This window comes from Cynocephalus volans, chromosome 5 (assembly GCF_027409185.1).
Source record: "Cynocephalus volans isolate mCynVol1 chromosome 5, mCynVol1.pri, whole genome shotgun sequence".
Taxonomy (NCBI): Eukaryota; Metazoa; Chordata; class Mammalia; order Dermoptera; family Cynocephalidae; genus Cynocephalus; species Cynocephalus volans.
The window spans coordinates 26,735,972-26,755,387 of NC_084464.1; the positions used below are offsets into that span (position 1 = coordinate 26,735,972).

The 19,416-nt window shown below is 34.2% G+C and overlaps 1 protein-coding gene across 1 annotated transcript in view; it reads right to left on the bottom strand.

The window, feature by feature from the left end:
• The window catches only part of RANBP9 (RAN binding protein 9), an 81,918-nt gene that overhangs the window by 7,192 nt on the left and 55,310 nt on the right, over positions 1–19,416 (bottom strand). The window contains exons 6-12 of the mRNA XM_063096978.1: positions 16,981–17,165; positions 14,179–14,291; positions 12,882–12,990; positions 11,124–11,314; positions 9,839–9,983; positions 6,425–6,546; positions 4,765–4,916 (exon numbers count right to left, since the gene is read on the bottom strand). Of these exons, the coding sequence (XP_062953048.1) occupies positions 4,765–4,916; positions 6,425–6,546; positions 9,839–9,983; positions 11,124–11,314; positions 12,882–12,990; positions 14,179–14,291; positions 16,981–17,165 (1,017 nt within the window). The remainder of the gene's footprint in view (positions 1–4,764; positions 4,917–6,424; positions 6,547–9,838; positions 9,984–11,123; positions 11,315–12,881; positions 12,991–14,178; positions 14,292–16,980; positions 17,166–19,416) is intronic.

Below are 19,416 nucleotides of genomic sequence, written 5' to 3' on the forward strand. Positions count from 1 at the left end.
TGAGCTAACTGGCCAGCCCCTTTGCTCAAAATTTAATTCAGCCCACAACCATCTAATGAGGTACCATCCCATCATACAAATTTAGAGATATACTGAAGAATTTGTCCAAGGCATAACTGGTACATAAAAACATTGTATACAAAACTATCCTCATGAGTCTACATCCTAACATACCACCAAAAAGTTGAAAAGTTGCTGTCCTAAACCTCATATTAAGACTATCCCTTCTAGTATTTAAAACAAAAACTCATAGAAAAAGATAACAATAACAATGGTAGTAACTTATTATACCTTAATATCATGTAAGGCAATGTTTAAAGATGTGTCACTTCATTCAATCTTTAAAATAACCTGCTGATGCTGATACTACTATGCCAATCTTATAGAGAAGCAAATTGAGGCAGTGAGAGATCAAGATTACACAGCTAGAACTGAACTTTTAGTAAGATGCAGTTTCTTTTAATAACCAATCTAAATATGAAGAGGAAAAATGTCTGAAATTTTGCTCTTGTATTTTATTTTCAGTACAATTCAACAAATGTTTATTGAACAAGCTGCCAGACACAGGATACAGACAGTGATGACCAGGATCTAGTCACTGCTTCAAGGAACTCACAGTCTCGTGAGGAGATGTAAATAAATAACATACAGTATATTACTTGTGACTTAATAGAAATAGGTTCAAAGTAAACTGAGACTAAGAAAAAGAAGAAAAAGCATGGTTGGAACCATGGGTAAGGGGTTCCTAAAATGCCCTGTAATCCACAGTAAAAAGCTTGCAATATTCCCAGTAAGGCAATGGGGTTTTAAATGAAGGAGGTTGATATGGATTAGACTTGAGTTTAGAAGGATCACAGAACAGCGCTATGAAACAGGGCTTGGAAGTGGAGTGATGCTGCAAGCAAGAAAACTACTACAACCTAGGTTTACATCATCAAGCTCTCAGGGGTAAATATCCAGAACTTTACCTTTTTTTTTTTTTTTTTAAACAAAGGAAAATGAATGAAATCAGCGAAGAAACATTGTTTTAAATCCTGCTGTAAAACTTAATTAGTGATGATGACCAAAGAAATGCAAATAAGCAATTTTAAGACAGAAACATGTTAAACCCACAAAGTTGAATTAAGGTGATAGTGTCACTGTTACATTCTTTTATTGCTGCTGGTAGTTTGGTAGAAGACTTCTGGAGAGAAATATAGCAATATGTAGCAAGAGCCACAATAACGTTCATATCCTTTGACTCAACAATTCTATTTCTAGGACTTTATCTCAGTAGAATTTTAAGGAAAAAATATGAACATACATGTATAAAGTGTCACTAAAGCATCTGTCTTAAAAACAGAGAAAAACCCAACAACACAGCAATGCTTAAAGTGATATCGCAACACAATAGAACATGATGTAGCTGTTTAAAAATTACGGTAAATAATGCATAGAAACTGGGAGGAAATAAATTTTTGTGACAATAGATGAAAAGAAAATACAAAATAGTGTCACCACTATTACTAACTAGGTAAAACATATGCACATGGGAGTTAAGGCACAAAACTGAAAATACCTGTGAAATACTGTGGCATTACGAGTTATTTTCTATTTTAAAGAAAAAAACATTACCTCCGTGGAAATAACTTGGGGGAAATGTGACATCTTAGAACCTGGAGCGGTTCCTAAATGAGGTGCATCTAACTGCTCTACTGCCTCAGTTACTAATGAAAAGCTCCCTGCAGGCGGCCGCTCGCTCACGTGCGTGCTGCCAGAGCAAGGGCAGCCGGGCCCACCACCCTGCAGAGGTCCAATAAAGAGCTGCTGAACAAACAAAGTTAGGCAGTTCTCTTGGGAGGAAGCCACTGGCAGACCTAAGCGGGTAAGGAACAAAAATGAAGACGACAGAAGAGGAAAGGAAGACTGAAAAGAACTAGGGAAAAAAGGTGAAATGCGACAGTGGGCCATCCACTCTGCAAGCGCTCTGCCCTCTCACCACAAGTGGGCGCTCGCACTCTGCATCTGCCCGCAGCGCCAGGACCGAGGGAGCAGAGCGCACCGCACCTTCTGGGAAGGCAAAAGCGTCTAAGTCTCACCTTCAATTTTAACCAACTCTCTATGTGTGTGTATGACTCAGAAGCTGATGTAAATCCAAATACATTAAAGATTAAAAATAAAACCTACAATCACACGTGATGTGAAGCAAAGAATAAAAAGAGGAGGAATAATTTCTAAACCTCAACTTCAGCAAAAAATGTTTTCTCTTCATGTTGCCCTCAAATCCTCGTCTTGTTCTCTGGCTGCTTACAAGGTGGGTCAGTTATTCATCTCATCCCTGTTCAGATCAAGATGAATCACATCTTCACATAATTCAGTGTATAATCAAGGAATATCTTTGAGAATTAGCCATGTAATGCCATTTTCTAAGCTTCATGCAAATTAGCCTCAAAGACAATAATAAGCTGATGAAGAGTAATTTTGAATTTTCAAAGGTACTACCATAAACCTTCATCCACACATTTCTTCATCCAGCTCAATTAGCATAAAGTTTTAACAAGAAAAACAAGTCAGATGACCTAGTGTAAAAAAGTCTAAGAATTCTTAAAAATATCCTCTAAAACAGCAGTTCTCAAAGTATGGTCCAGGACTCCAGGGTCCAAGACCCTGGTAGAGTGTTTATTAGGTCAAAACTATTTACATAATACTACTAAGATGTTCCTTGCCTTTTTCACTTTCATTCTCCCTCAACTATATAAAGTGGCATTTTCCAGAGGCTACGTGATGTGTGAAATCACAACAGAGTGGATGCAGACATAGGTATGAGGATCCAGCTCATTTTCCATCAAACCAATCATTAAAGAGATTTGTAAAAAATTTAAAGCAAAGCCTCTTTTTTCTTTTTTGTTTGGGAGAGAATTATTTTTCATAAAAACTTGTAATTTAATGGATTTATTGTTATCTAAAAATGAATAGTTTTAATTTCTAATATGGTAAATATCAATAGATGCAATCCATATGAACACAAACTCTTTCAAAATCCTTAATGTTTAAAGGATTCAGATACCAAAAAGGTTGCAAACCACTGCCCTAAAACAACCTCAGTACCTAGCAAAGAACTCAGTTTCCCCCAAATGGATAATTTTAGATACCTAAAATAACTTAGAGCTGAAGTGTTAAGTTTCTTCTTAGTACTACTGATATCAGAAAAAGTTCTACAAAGTTGCATAGTGAAGAAAACCCCCAATTTGAAAAAATCAGTTATACATTTCAAATGAATTCAACTTCAGTTTAATAAACATATACTGATTACCTACATGCTACGCATTAGAGATATACACATTAGAGAAATATCTAAAAGGAGGGGAGTTAAGGAAAGATATATAGTCTGACCTCAAAGAAATCTTAATCTTCTAAGGCAAAGGCGGACAGGCATTTTCCTTTCCTGATATATGAATGTCTGATTTGACTTTTTAAATGAAAAATTGTTTGAATCACATAATCTACCAATTCTCTTATTTAGCATAAAAATCATAATTTAGCCTCTTTTTTTTAAAGCTCATGGTCACCACTAAAAGCAGTAGGTACTGTGCTGTATAGCAGGTGAAGTGCTATGTATGGTGAGTACACCTCTCTTCCCACCTCAGCTACTGAAAATACAAGACTGCGTTCCTTTAACTAGAGGTGTACTATAGGTGCTCCTTGTCCCATCCTCGACTAGGCAGATAATATTATGTCTGCACAGGTGCTGTACTGAAGCTATAGTCCAGGTAGATGTTTATTTTTACTGATTTTATGCCAAGTGTACTGTATTAGGTGCTACGAGGCACTGCTGATAGGTATATTAACTCACTTCAAGTCAGGAAGAGATGGCAGGACTCTCTTACCCTTTCCTACCACACCCACGCATCAGCCTCAAGGCTACTACATGCTCCTCCCCCTTTGTTTTTTTGGCCTTCTTCCAAAGCATTCAGGAGAAAACGTTTATAACAAATCAACTTTTAAAGAGCCATAACAGGGCCAAGCCCGTGGCCCACTCAGGAGAGTGCGGCGCTGGGAGCGCAGGGACGCTCCCACCGCGGGTTCGGATCCTATATAGGAATGGCCGGTGCACTCACTGGCTGAGTGCCGGTCACGAAAAAGACAAAAAAAAAAAAAAAAAAAAAAAAAAAAGAGCCATAACATTTCGACAACTGCAATACTGATTTAGGAGTAAGCTCCTCCATCTTCAACTGATACACAAAATTGTGGCTAACTTACTGAACTATTGAAATTCTACCCATCTTACCATCCATCATGGACATCAATCCAGAAGAGACATTATAATGTACTTTAACTATTCTGGCCATGAAAGATGACTCAATCCTTTACCACTCCCCATCAAAGTGAAAACCATGTATTATATATTCAATTTTTGCTGCAACCCTGAACACTGTTCACTAAAACACTAAAAAATCGCAACTTTATAGTTTTATCAGCACAGTCACATTTTTCCTAATAACTTTGTCAATTTTACAGCTGAGAAAATTGAACTAAGTTGACAAAGGGCACACAACACCGATAAGAAGCAGAACTAGGATTTAATCCATGTTTTTACTTCAAGTCCAATGCTCTTTCCAGTAGATCAGAGCTTCCTGAATCCATCAAACGTTTTCAATCTCGAATGGGTAGGGAGCCTGGGTGGGTGGGGGAGTGGAATGCTAGCGCACACTGCTCAATGTTTTACAAAACTACATTTTACTTCCTTTGACACACTGATAATTTTTCAAGGGAAAACATATTTACCTTCAACATTTTCTTATTTGCTGTGTTCTTGCCACACTCTCTCCTCAACTGTTCGCTCATTGCTTGCAGCTCTCTTCCAAAGTGGATCATTCTTTCTATGGCCGCCTGACTTCCTCCACACAACTGGCGTCTTAACTGACTTGAATCAACTTCTGTAAGCAAAACAAACAAGTATTTTACTACCTTATGGAATGGAGTGTTATAACATTTTGGACACTTCATTTAGTAACTTCTCCCTAATATTTCATCTAAATATGCAGATTTATTTTTAATTTAACATGGAACTTTGTAGCTAAAAGGTACACTTTATCTAGGTCTTAAGAGTCTGGGATCCAATATCTAGCATGCAAGGTGAGAGTTAGGTGACAAACTTTCAGTGTTAGGATGTACCCAGTATGTCAGGGAAATCTTTATGAAAAGTTAAGGACAATTCTCTAAAATTACAAGAAGCAACATTAAAAAAAAGAAAAAAATTAGACATAAAACATAGATGGATAATATGTTTCTGGAAGCTAAGGCTAAATGACACCAATGAAAACACAGAAGACACCATATTATACTAATCAAAAGAATTACATTACTTTTAGAAAAATACTACTTTTAGAAAATAATTCTCTATTATATATAAATCATTAATATTATGATGACAATGACTAACATTTACTAAGCACTTTGTGCCATTGTCCTTTCACAGCTTAACTCATTAACTCTTCACAATGACCTATGAGGTAGTTATTATTATTCCCATTTTACAAATGAAGAAGCTAAGGCACAGAGCAGTTAAGTAATTTGTACAAGGTCACCCAGCTAGTAAGTGGCAGCTGCAGAAATCAAAGCCAGGTAATCTGGCTCTAGAACTCCTGCTGTTAAGTCACTATACTTAAATTACTCTTTGGAAGTTGAGGCTGCTTTTATCTAATAGAGTAAAACTAGGCTGCCTTTAAACAATGTAAATAAATACATTTGAATCTCAAAATACTAAGAAATCTAATGTTGCCATGGAGTTCCAACAAATAAATAATTTATAAGCTTTAATAATTTTCACTCTCCATTTGACGGGAAAGTTTGCTGATGATTTAACTTTATGGTACAATTTACTAAATAGTCTACAAAATAAAATTATGTATGCTAATTTATTTTTGAGCCACATAATTTTTTGTTGGTGGCGAGGTCATTCTTAAGCATCTACTATGTACCAGGCACAGTACTAAGCATAGTCATACTATGCATTACGACTATGCATTTAGGAAATTCTATTTGATTAGAATTTGTAAAATCATCTCTACTCATTTGGCCTTATAGACTATATTGAAATGAGTGTAAAAATTTTTCATGACTCCAACCTTAAATACCTTAATGGCTTAACACTAATAAGTTAGTACTGGTGCATTAACAACAACACTAAAGTTGAGCCTAAACAGATAGTTCAGCAAAGAAAACTGTCTGGCACTTAACTTCAGAAAGAACTGAACATTACCGTACTCTCTCTAGCAACCCACTCTCACAAGGAGGTTTAAAGCAATATGCATGACTGTCAAATCCTATGGCACATGCATCTTTAAATTTGGTTTATGTTCATCAGCTGTGAATCAGTACAAGTAAAAACATAACTTTGTAACCATCATTTTTTATTAAAAATGTAAGAAATATCACTGCAGACCCATTTCGGTGTCACAATCTTCCATTTCGTGGTCATGTTTAGAGCTACCATTTAGGAAACCATTGGATGAAGTTTCTCCAACTCCATTGGAGTAGTGATCTGTTTCCATGTCTACATCATTACTGAAAATGAAAAAACAAACCTAATTTTAGAAATATACTTGCAGCTTAGTTAAAAATAAATTACTACTCAACTGCATAGCCTACTTATAAACTAATTTCATAGGCAACGACAAACTGCAAAAAAGGTATTGAGTTAAATCTCGAATGTATTCAAAACCAAACACGTAGCTAACTTTTAGCAAATGTGTACCCTTGAACATAAGAGAGGAAAGAAGTACATGTGCTAAAATGTAGGGTTTCATGACTTTACATCAACATGGAGAAATCACACTTGGGCACAACAGTCCTACTGTTTTCCAAAGTCAGGGCTACACTTCCCTGTTGATCAACTGCTGTCCCAGCATCTCCCCAGCCAGCCCTGTCCCCCTGCCCCAGCTTTCATTTCCAGCACGTAAGGGGAAAACCTCACTCTCAAAACAAACTAATAAATCTCACTCTTGGAACCCACGTCACCTCTTTTCTGCCCTCATATTCAACCTGCTTCTAGACTGTTTTTTCACAGCCTTGATGTTTTGGCTTTTGTGCTCACTCCTTAATAATATATCCTCTTTTAAAAAGTAAATAATTTAAAAAAACTACTCAGTCTCACATTCACATACCTGTTTAGCACCCACCACTGCTCTCTCACAAGCTATCTGATTGGCTAATAGTTCTAAAGTATTGCTGAATCTTAATTTTCAAACTGTTGTCCTGAATAATTCCCAATTTCACTCCTTCCACACTGAATGAATACCTATGTGCCAAGAACTATTTCTGGACATATTTAAGTTGTCAATGTATGCCCTTCAGACCCATCTACATTCTTATAAGCAACAATAAATATCTAATCTTTAAAGTTTCTCCTATGAAGATCTAGGTGATTTTACAACCCAGAAATAAACACATGATGAAAATTTAGGAAATGTTTAAATAAAAATGACCTTTCTTATTACAAAAGCAATATATACTCATTTGTAGAAAAAAATTAATACCAATGGGCAAAAAACAGTATGCATAATGCCACCAAAGGTAACCACTGGTTAACACCTCGTAATATGTGTGTGCGTGCATACACTCCTGTTAGTAAAATCTATAAGGCAAAAAGACAGAGCTCTGGTGAGAAGTGGGCAATGGCCCTAAGGCTCCAGACCAGACTTAGAAAAGCTTCTTTATTATCTTGACAAACTTTGAGAATTGATGAGAAAAACCAAACTTTAAAATAGTGTTTAATAAAAATCCTTACTGTCATAGCTTTTAGTAGTCTTAATAATACATACTAAACCTTATTTATTTGGGACAATTCAATTTAGTATTTGATAGGCATTCATTCATTCATTTAACACACATTTAAGAGCCTCTGAGGCATGTTCCCTGTTGGGTACTCAGGATATGAAACAGCCTCTGCCCTCTTGTAGTAAACAGCCTATAAAAAGCTCATTAAGTTATTACATAGTGATCAGGATCAGCACTGCGATGAAAGTTAATCATAAGGAGCGATATGACATTTGGTGGGGATGTAAATCAAAGAAAACATCCCGGAAGAAGTGACATCTGGACTTGAGTTTTGCAGCTTAAAACAAAGTTAGCATAGAGGTGGGGGGGAGTAGAGAGAAGAGCATTTCAGATGGTGGGAGGGATAATGGAAAGTCAGAAATCCTAGGAAGTAGTCAGCTCTGCAACTTACTAACCACTAATTATTGATCTTTAAAAGACAAGTCATGTTCTTTTCTGATATTCAGCTCTACATCTGTAAAATGGTTTAAATAGTTAATACCATCTTTGCCTACTTCACAATATTGTTGTAAGGAAAGTCATTAACAACTACGAAATAACTGTTACTGTTTAACAGCTTAAAGCAGCTCACAAGTTCACTCTCTTTCTCTACTACACTGCACAAAGAGCAGGATGCTGTGTCAACAACGCCTTCCATTAAGCTTGCTTCCCTGAACACAGGTAATAATAGGTCTCTTTAGCAACTACCTGCCATCAAGGTAGTATTTAAAGAAAAACGCCAAAACTGACTACAATCTTCCCCTCAAATAATGGCAGAACCCTTTATCAATGATAAAGTACTACTGTACTTTATTATAAAGTACGATAAAGCAACGAAGGCTTAACGTTTTTAAATTTCCATACATAATTCTTTATTACAATATTTTAATCTTATATTTTATAGTATGTCATCTCTACTGTGAAAGATGACTCTGACCTTATCAGCAAATACAACCACTTTTTTTTTTTTTTGCTGTTCTCATACCACTTTTGTGGTGCTCCACTATAACCTGTGTTACACAATACCATTACTTCGGTACATACTTGCCACGAATAATAGATAATCCAAAAATTTTGATTAATCTCCAAATTTTCAGGGATTTTTTTTTTAAACAAAAACTCCTTTCTGCAGAATCATATTTCCATTAAGATTCCATGCCAAAAGTTAGGCTCTTTTTCCTTCAAGAATAAAATGCTGCACTGATAAACAAGTCCCCCCAAATGCAGTGTCACCAACTGGTTCATGTAATAGGACCAAACCAATATCTAACAGATTCCAATACCAGATGATTTGGGCAGGCTGAGTTCATAAGAACTTGCTCCTGCACACTAGCATTCAATTCAAATGATGATACTTCATGAATTTTTAGGCTTCATGAATATTAAACTGAGTATGTTAGAATATACTGATAGAGCCACATCTTCTGTCAAAGCTCCCTGAAGTCAGACACCACACCTAGCAGAATGTTTGGTACCCAAAAGATCCTCAGTGTTATCCTCATGCTAATGTTTATTAAATGATTAACCATCTGCTAGATGCAAGCTACTTAAAGACAGGCTTTCAAAACAGATTCTTTGTAAATAGTTATTTTGAACTCAAAACATTCTATGCATTTACACCAAAACAACCCACACACAGAGAAAAAATTATTTATAAATTTATCTTATGTTAACAGCAGGGGATAGATATCTTATTGTGTCTCAACTTGAAAACCTAACAAATACCAGTTCTGTGACCATCTGTATGGACCTGCACTTGGCTGCAAGACAATGCGTGAAGCTCTGGATTCGTTCTTACAACCTCACTAGAGGGAAGAGGGGAGAGTGGAAGAGGAAGGAATTAAGGAAAGAGCTCATGTGCACACTAGGAGACTGAAAAGCTTTGGGGCACTATTCCCTCCCCTTTTATTCTCGGGGGGTCTGGGAACTCCCAGACCCCCGCTATGGGTCACATAACTCAAGTTCTTTCAAAGGTATTAACAATGATGACACCTATAACCAGGTTGCTTATGTTAATGCAAAAGCTAGGGAAACCACTTACCTGGTAAAATTATTAACTTGCTGTGACCTTGACATATTTATACTGTTCAGTTCTGGTACATTCAAATTGGATGACTGGTGTTTACTATGGCAATATGATTGATGTGCTTTATTTGATATTATACCATTACTACAACTTTCAAAACCTGAAAAGAAAAAAAGGTACCATATGGAAATAGAAACAAACATTTATTAATAAGGTTGTAAACAAAGTCCTCATATTTTGATTTTGAATTTAAGACTTTCAGAATGTAGAAGAGTCAATGGACTGCCTAAATAGTAAATAAATAACTTCTTTGAAAGGATATTTAGAACACTTAATTGTGAGCTGTAATTATCTCCTCTAACATTTATCAAGGCTTAACTACAGATTTCATTTAATCCCCACAACCCCCTACAAGGGCACTATTATCACCATTCCCATTTCACATAGGAATACACTGAGACTCAGCATTTGTCCAAACCTGAAGTGATTGCACAATAATTCAAGAGGGGTGATGGCTAAGGACAGACTTGTTGCACAGGAGAATCATCCTTGTTGCACAGGACAGTGATGTAAATAAACTGAGAGGAAGTAATGCAAAAAGAGTCTAAGATTGTGAAAAAAGGCAAAGGTGTAAGGAAACATTATCTAACTTGTTTTAGAAAGTTAAATATATGGAGGAAAGATAACATCTTGGGACACACAGAACAAAAGAGACAAGCAAAGAGAAAAGACCAAGAAGGATCAGAAATAAACCTGTAGAATATGACATCACAAAAGGAGAGAATTTTAATTAACAGAACACCAAAAGCCACAGAGGGTAAGACTGGTGAGTTGAAAAAGGGATAGAAGAAAATGAACTGGGCAGAACAGACTCTTGCAAGAAGTCTGGTTAGGAAAGAACTGAGACACACAGGCAGCCCATCTAGGTTTGGTAATGAGTGGCATAAGCGATTACAGATCACCTTTAAATTTATACTTTATTAAAACACAAAATTAATTACCTTTTCATTACTTAACATCAAGAACTTAATTCTAGTGACAACTCACTTTGAATGTTGACCTTTGATTATGAAGATCTACTTAATAACCTACTCTCAGAAACAGCTGTTCTTTAAGTTACTTCCTGGTATTGATAACACATGAATTTGAACTTATAATTGTTCATCCAGAATATCCTGAGGTCAAGTATACATATCTGCAAAACAGCTACATAGAAAACGTCTAGATTTTTTTTTTTTTTGGTTCAAAATTATAAAGAAGAGTAAAAAAATAAAGATGATGTCATAAGATTTAATCTCACCAGAAAAATGTGCAGTACTTCCTTTGCCTGATGCTAAGTTATGGATATTCATTCCATGGCTGGGGCTCATACTTGGACTACTAAAAGGTCGAGGACTGACAGGGTAACTGTCTTGAGATTTTGGACTTCGGCCTCCCAAACATCTTACTTCGCTATCTGTACCATTCACCATTTCTATAAACTGACGTACTCTAAAAGAGAAAAGAAAAATTTGCTTAGACACAATCTTTTGTTTATTTAATACTAACAGATTTCTGGACATATTTTAAAAATTTATATCTCTAGGTTTGGTCTTTAGATAGTAAGCTAAAAATATTAAATATGAAGTCCTATACTGTATTGCTTAAAATAAATTCTAAATTTTCTGGAAAAATTAGAGTATGATACAAAAGACGCTACAATAGTATCTCTTAATCAAAATTTACTAAGAAAATGGAAATCTGTGGCTATAATAAAATTAAAATGAACCTCATATTTTAGCTAAAAATTATTTAATCAAAATAATTCTTGCACTTGGTAGCAAATCAAACAGTACCTAAGAACATGATTTTATGTACACATGATACGTACAAAGCATAGTTTTCCTACCCCCAGTCCCATTCCAAACCTCTCAACCAAAATGGGTCTCATTTCTGTTGTTTGAGGAGTTGATCCTTAAGCTCAATAACAACTGATTTTTAAAATGATAAAGACTCATAAAACCAAGTAAAATGCCAAATTAGGGTGGCTCTCATAAAAAACAAAGAAAAAACAAAAACAGAAAATAAGTGTTGGTGAGGACACGGAAAAACGAATCCTTTTGCACTGCTGGTGGGAATGTACACTGGTGCAGTTGCTAAGAAAAACACTATGGCGGTTCTTTATAAAGTAAACACAGAATTACAATATGATCTAGAAATTCCACTCTGGTTATATAACCAAAAAAATTAAAAGGACTCAGATATTTGTACACCTATGTTCATAGAAGAATTATTGCCAAGAAATGGAAGCAACCCCAGTGTCCATCAATGGATGAATGGATAAACAAAATGTGGAATATCCATGCAATGGAATACTATTTAGACTTTAAAAGAAAGAAAATTCTGACACGTGTTACAGCATGAATAAACTTTGAGGACATTACTCCAAATGAAATAAGCCAGTCACAAAAGGACAAATTCTGTATGATTCCATTTATATGAGGTACTTATAGCAGTGAAATTCATAGAGACAGAAAGTGGAATAGTAGTTGCCAGTGGTTGTGAGGAGGGAGAAATGGGGAGTTATTGTTTAATGGGTACAGAATTTCAGTTTGGGAAGATGAAAAAATCCTGGAGATGGAAGATGGTGATGGTTGTGCAGTAATGTGAATGTATGTACATGTACAGACCTGTACACTTAAGAAATGGTTAAAATGGTAATTTTATGTATATTTTACCACAATTTTTTTAAAATGCCAAGGAAATTTACAATAGAGCACTTTTCAGAAGGAAAAATAGACACTATCTTCTAAATAAGATTTTCACATTTTTAAACGTAGAGATAGAATGATAGAAGAGCAAATACATAGCAAAAGATGCCATCTGCTCAGTCTTTAACACAAAGGTGTTTTCTATAACCTGTTACTTAGATGAGCTATATTACAAAATTACATACAAATATTTGAAGAAAAAATAAAAATTAAAACTGTGAAAGCACAAAAATGATTTTAATTATATAACATATATAACAAATATATAAAATATGTAATAAACACAACATTTTATAAAACAAACTCACTTTAATGTGAAAAGGAGATTAGGATTTCTTTCAAGTAAACTTGGGTATAACTGCTGTGTTGTTTCGATGGCTTCTCCCATTCTTCCTGCTAACACCAATTTCTGAATTCCTATTCAGTAAAAGAAAGCAAAAGATTAACTTTTACAAAAATAGAAACATAAACTTAGTGGATCCTCAGAAAAAAGAGGGAGGTTAGTAAAAAAATCTTTAAATTGTGATTAATTTTTACTTCTTTTTCTAACATCCTAGTTTCCATTAGGCAATCTGGGAAAAATTTCAGACATACTAAAAAATCAGAAAAATAAGTACCTTCACAAACCATAAAAAAAAAACCCACAAACATACAAGTAATAAAGTTAAAACACCAATTAAGCAATATTGACATTTCCAATATTAAGGTTAAAAAGTCTGTGTTTTAAAGAAGTAATATTTAAAATTTTTTATCAAATATGATGACCTTTTGAACCCAGAACTAAAAGAATGCTGGCCTTTGAGTAAGACCTGATTCAACAGACATTCACTGAGCATTCACTGTGTCAGACATTTATTAAATTAGACAATGAAGACATAATGAGTAAGCGATCATCTCTGTTTGACAGAGCTCATTAATGTAATGAGAAAGATGAGCATATGATTAGCTACCACACAATGTAATCAGTGTTATGATAGCAATTTGACCTATAAAAAGTTGTTTTCATCCCTCATGATTTCACCCATCTGTTTTGCTTTCTTTCATCCCTACACTCTTGTCAAGTCATACCCACCCTGCTGGACTAACAGCACTGATTTTAGGACGGCTAACTGGAACAGTTATCATGCTGACCTGGCCTTGTTAAAACAGGCCCCATGGCTCTGACCCAGAGGCCAACAACAGGGCCTAAGCAATTAATACTTATGATCACTATTATCTTAAATTTAGATAGCAATTTAAACTCAAAGATATTTAAGTTTCTTCACATACTATCTCCACTATCTAATCATGAAAGAAAAAAAAAGTTTTTATTAAATGTTTATTTCCTGAAAGCTTAAGAATACATTTTTTGTTTTAAGAAAAACTGGTAGAGTATTTTAACAAAAATTTCTCCAGAATTATCTGTCTACATTAAGAACTCTAACATAGTCCTATGTGAATTTTTTAAAGCCGATCTTTAAAAATGTTACTGAAAATAAATTTCAGAGGCATCCATTTTAAACTAATATATTTGAAGATTTTTAAATTTAAAAATTAAAATTTCTAAAAATTAACCAAACCTATAAACTGAAAACAAGTGTTAGCCATGCACCACAGTGTCCTTACTTTGTCTATTCTTAATGGAAGCTAATTCTTCTAGAACGGTCTGGTCTGTAGATCTGGCAAAGGCCTCTGCTGTGGCACAGTACCCATGGTGGACTAAATAAGATGAAACCATTCTTAAAATAAAAAGAAGAAACATACATCTTTTAGTCAAGAGAATACATGCCTCATTCTACAGTTTATATAAACAAGGTTTACTCTGATGTTACAAAATAAATTTATTTCCTTGAAACAATTAAAATTTGAAGAACCCCAACTTTAAAGTAAGTTGAAAAAAAAATTCATTTTGTTCTATTCATGTGGTATTTCCAAAAAGATAATGGTAAATGCTATGTTGAGACTACTCTCTCTAAAATAAATATTACTAGAGAATCAAGGACATTAAATGACCCTTTCTTTGATTCTTGGATCCCATTATCCCCTGGTCTTTTCCTATGTATTTCCCACTATTATTCAATCCTACTAACCATAATTTCTATTTCACCTTTATCACATGATTTATCCCAGTAATATGTTGGCATTTTATAAAATAACCAATTTTAAAATAACAATAACAGATTAACTCTTGGTGTTCCAGAATTCAGCCACTTTCTTTACCCACCAATTAAATGAGATGTGATCACAAGGTGTAAAGAGAAGAAATACTGAGGTGAAGCCAGAGAATCTTCCAGAACAATGTCTATGAAGGTACTACGAATAAATGAGGAATTAGCCTTATAATTTAAAATCGATTACTATGGTTTTGCACTGAAGATTACTCAAATATGATTTATATGTAAGTGACACACTTTCAAGGAACAAGTTTATTTTTTAAAAAGCCACCAAGTCTTGGTCAAAACACATACTTACATCTACCCCCAAAAAATGCAGTTAGAAAATCTAATGACCCAACAATATTAACTCAAATATCTGACATCTACAAATATTCAACTCTTAAACCTGCCTCCACCTGACACGACTAAGGGCCAGTTAGAAAATGGTAGAAAGCAGTGGTTCACCAGGAGAGGAAATGGGAGGAGAGGGGAAGAAAAGGAAGAAAAAATTTCTAAGAAACATATTCTCATCTTATTTCATCCAACTGTTCAAATTAATTTAAGATAAAGGGGATCTTTTAGAATGGACTTACCAGGAGGTCATTGTGAATATCAATTTTATGAAAGAAGAGGGTGATGGGGGAGGGCCTGGCTATAAGATTAAGATAAATAATGTTTCCTCTACTACTATCTTGCCATGATGCTCAGTGGCAACTATTTTCAGAGCATTAAAGAATGTGGCCCCGGGGAGCAGCCCATCCTAGCTCCAGCTCATGATGACTACGGGATTCTGAGCTGGGGCTGTCTATTCCTTCAACTGTGCTGGACGAAGAAACTAGTGTCCAGGCTCTATAATGCAGATGATAACAGCTCTAGGGAAGAAGTGTGCTTTCAGAGTCATCATCATGTCTTCCAATCACTATCTCTTTGAAAAAATACCCAAAAAGTTTTATTAGAATTTTAAATTTAAGAATGTTCAAAGCAATTATAAGAACATGTAAGAGAAAATGTAGCAGACTGATAGTATCTGAAAGTCTTTGCTATTTCTTGGCACAGATTATAATAGTGAAGATGACTTTAAATTTAATGGTATTTATTTAATTTTTGGGCCTATACTATTTCAAGTGTTAAGAGCTACCATTTAGTAGTAATGAGATCCAGGTGTCATCTCTAGCCTTTCAGCAAAGGTATCATCCAAAAAGTTGACTGTCATAGGATTTATATTTCCCTGCTAACTTCTATAATGAAATACTTAAAATTTTATTTTAAAAGTTCCCTAATGAAACAGGTTGAAAATTTTGCAGACAGAATTTAGATAATTTCATTTATAGTACTTTATTTGACACCCATTTTCTGCTCTGCTGCTGGCCTCTCTGCACCATTGTCATTAATGAATCCTAAGTATTTATGCTGCATTTAGGAACCCTAACTCCATATTCACTGCTCCGTGTTCATTCCCTTTATCTCTTCTTAAATGTCTAATAATAGCATGTACAGGTAAGAAGCATTAAGCTTAATTAGTAAGTTTTTTTTTTAATTCCTTAAACTGGAGGCTTTTGGTCAGATTTTCCTATTCAGAATAGGGGCAATTATACTGTCCCTGAATCTAAATGCTAAATAATAAATAATTGGCAAAAAAAGGGATTCTAGTAACCAAAAATAGCTGACGTTATTCCTACAGAGTAACCCAAACACTGGAAAAATTTAGCCAAATCCTGAAATATGAAAATGTACATATCAAGTCTGTATTCCAATACATTTTGAGGCTTACTCTTACCAAGCAACAATTCTTTTTCCCCATAAATATTTGAACTACTGCTGAACAACACAGCCAACTTTACATCCAAGATCCTAAATATACCCCAGATCCTAAATTATAAAATACAGATTGTCTCTCTTATTTTTTGAATCAACATTATCAAAAGTTGAACTGTATCACCTATAGTAATCACTAAATCCTACTACTAAGAATAGCAAATGAATTAACCTAGCCTAGGTCACCTAATATCACTTTCCTTCCTCCATCAAATTAAGTAAGTCAGACTGAAATACAAATCTGTATGAGTTTCATCAAATCAAACAATTATTTTTAATATTGCTTCAATAGGTGGAACAAATTACTTTTTATTGAGATTAAATATCATCAATAATAAATGAGAATTGTTAGGATATAAATTAGTAGATTAGAAAGCTTCCATGAATACCAAAGGAAAAAATGTCTTATAAAAAATAGATTTTTGAATAATGTCAATTGGTATTTCTTCACTCTTACTTTTGTATCATGGTCTGCCATTCTCCTTCTCGATCTCCAATAGGAAACCGGTCTATCTGTGCCTGTATTTTTGTTCTCCACTCTCGCATGTAGTCTTCTATATCAAACACAAAAGGATGTTGCCCAAAATTGGCATCGACCACTTCTCCTGGTGTCTGAAGCCCCACAGTAGGATATAAATTTGGCTGTAAGACAACATATTTTATTAAACATCTATGCATCTTATGTTAAAGACTTATTTATTCTTTTAATACTATCTTTAAAAAAACAAAACTACAAATTTACTTAATGAATATTTTAAAATCCCAATCAAAACAGTAATAGAAAACGAAAACAAGTATTTAAAATACATTACATGTCAGATTAAAAAAAAAAAAAGAAATCACTTCCTGCAATCTAATCATCAAGAATAAAAGAAAAGAACTTGAGACACCTATTTTATTTATTCAAGGACTATGTCATATTATACCATGTTCTAATATATAAAGATGAAATTCTTGCTCTTAAGAATACGTCACATAGTAGTTCGGAAATTCAAATATAAACACATAACTCAAGAGTTTAAGGGCACAATCCAAAAGCACATAGCCTGTTAATGGTACCCACAAAGGAAAAGACTCATGACTCTTTGCATCTAGCACAGTTTTCTTCCCATTAAAACCCATTACAGAATTATGAGATACTTTAAAGCAAAAAGTATATAAGGCCAAAGGCAATAAAGATATCAAAAGAGTGTAAGGCCATTCATGAAGCAGAGTTTATAATTCTGATATTCAGGATTGTCTAAAAAGAGATGCTTTTAAAATGACTTACTAATCTGAATTTTCTTATAAACTCAGAAAAATAATTCTATCAATACTATATAAGAAAATCAACATTCATGAATGTTCTGATAAAATCGTTCCATAAAAGTTTAAAACTTCCCTGTGACAAAACATGCCACAAATGTCATAAGACAAATGGACTTTCCAGAAAGCAAATTCGCTAAACATATGACAAAGAATCAATATTCCAAATATAGAAAATATTCTCACAGTACAGGAGGACCATGATTACTAGTTCAAATTCTTAAGACTGGCAATAGATATGTAGGCAATTTGCAGAAGAAATACAAAATGACAACATGTGAAGACACATTTTACTTCAATTTTTTAGAATGCAAATTAAAACAGAAAAGTGGGTGTTTTGCGCATCAGATTAAAACTTAAAAGACTGAGAATGCTCAGTGTTGATAATGGTTGAGAAAATAAACACTTTCATCCACTGTACACAGAAACATACAATGACATAACCTTTTAAGAACAAAATTTAGAAAAATCTCTAAATTGAGCAATTTCACTTGTAAGAGTTTAATCCTACAGAAAAATGAACACGTGCAAAGATAAATTTCCTGCAGTATTATCTGTTAAGGCAAAAAAAGTTAAAAAGAATGTCCACAGGTGATAAGAAAAAACATTCCAAATTAAACTGACAGGCCACAGTTCTAAAATGCATTCTCATTTCAGAAATGTTAAAATATGAAAAATATCCATCTTAGAACTGATGAATTGTGGTAGTGCATTTATACAAGATATCATAAGTAGCAATAAGAACAGAATGACAAATGTGTATATGGACACAGAAAGACATCCAATACACATTACCAAATGCAGAGAGCAAGTTATAGAATACTGCATATTCTAGGACCCTATCTTTTATGTAAACATTTAAATAATGGACATACTGGGCTTACATGTGTTTAGAAAGAGGTCTAGAAGGATATACATGCAAATTAAAATAGCCATCATAGCTAAAGAGGCTGAGATTATGAAAAACTTCTCTTTTGTACATATTTCTATATTCATAAACATTTTTCTCATTTAAATATTTGACCCTATACATTACTTCTGTAATTAGAAAGAGATAAAAAACTTGAAATGATATTAAGTGAGTTCCAGCTCATGGAAGACTAACTATAATTTTTAACCAATTTACTCAACCTTAAAACTGGAGGATTTCAGGGAAAAAGATTAAGGATATTGTCCTTAACTTGCTAGACTACAGATTTTAAAAACCAACAGCCTTTAAAAGCATACAATTCAATGGTTTTTAGCATATTCACAGAACTGTGCAACCATCATCTAATTTTACAAGATTTCCATCACTCCCAAGAGAAACCCTATACCCATTAGCAGCCACTCCCCAATTCCTCCATCCCCCTAACCTCTGACAACCACTAATCTACTTCCTGACTCTACGGATTTGCCTATTCTGGACATTTTGTATGAAAAGAATTATACAATATGTGATCTTTTGTGACTGGCTTCTTGCATTTAACATGTTCAAGTTTCATCCACGTGGTAGGATGTACCTAGATTGTAGATTTATATGAAATAACATTTTTGAGGAAAATGTTTCTAAATTTTTTTAAAAAATCACTACATATGTAGAATTAGA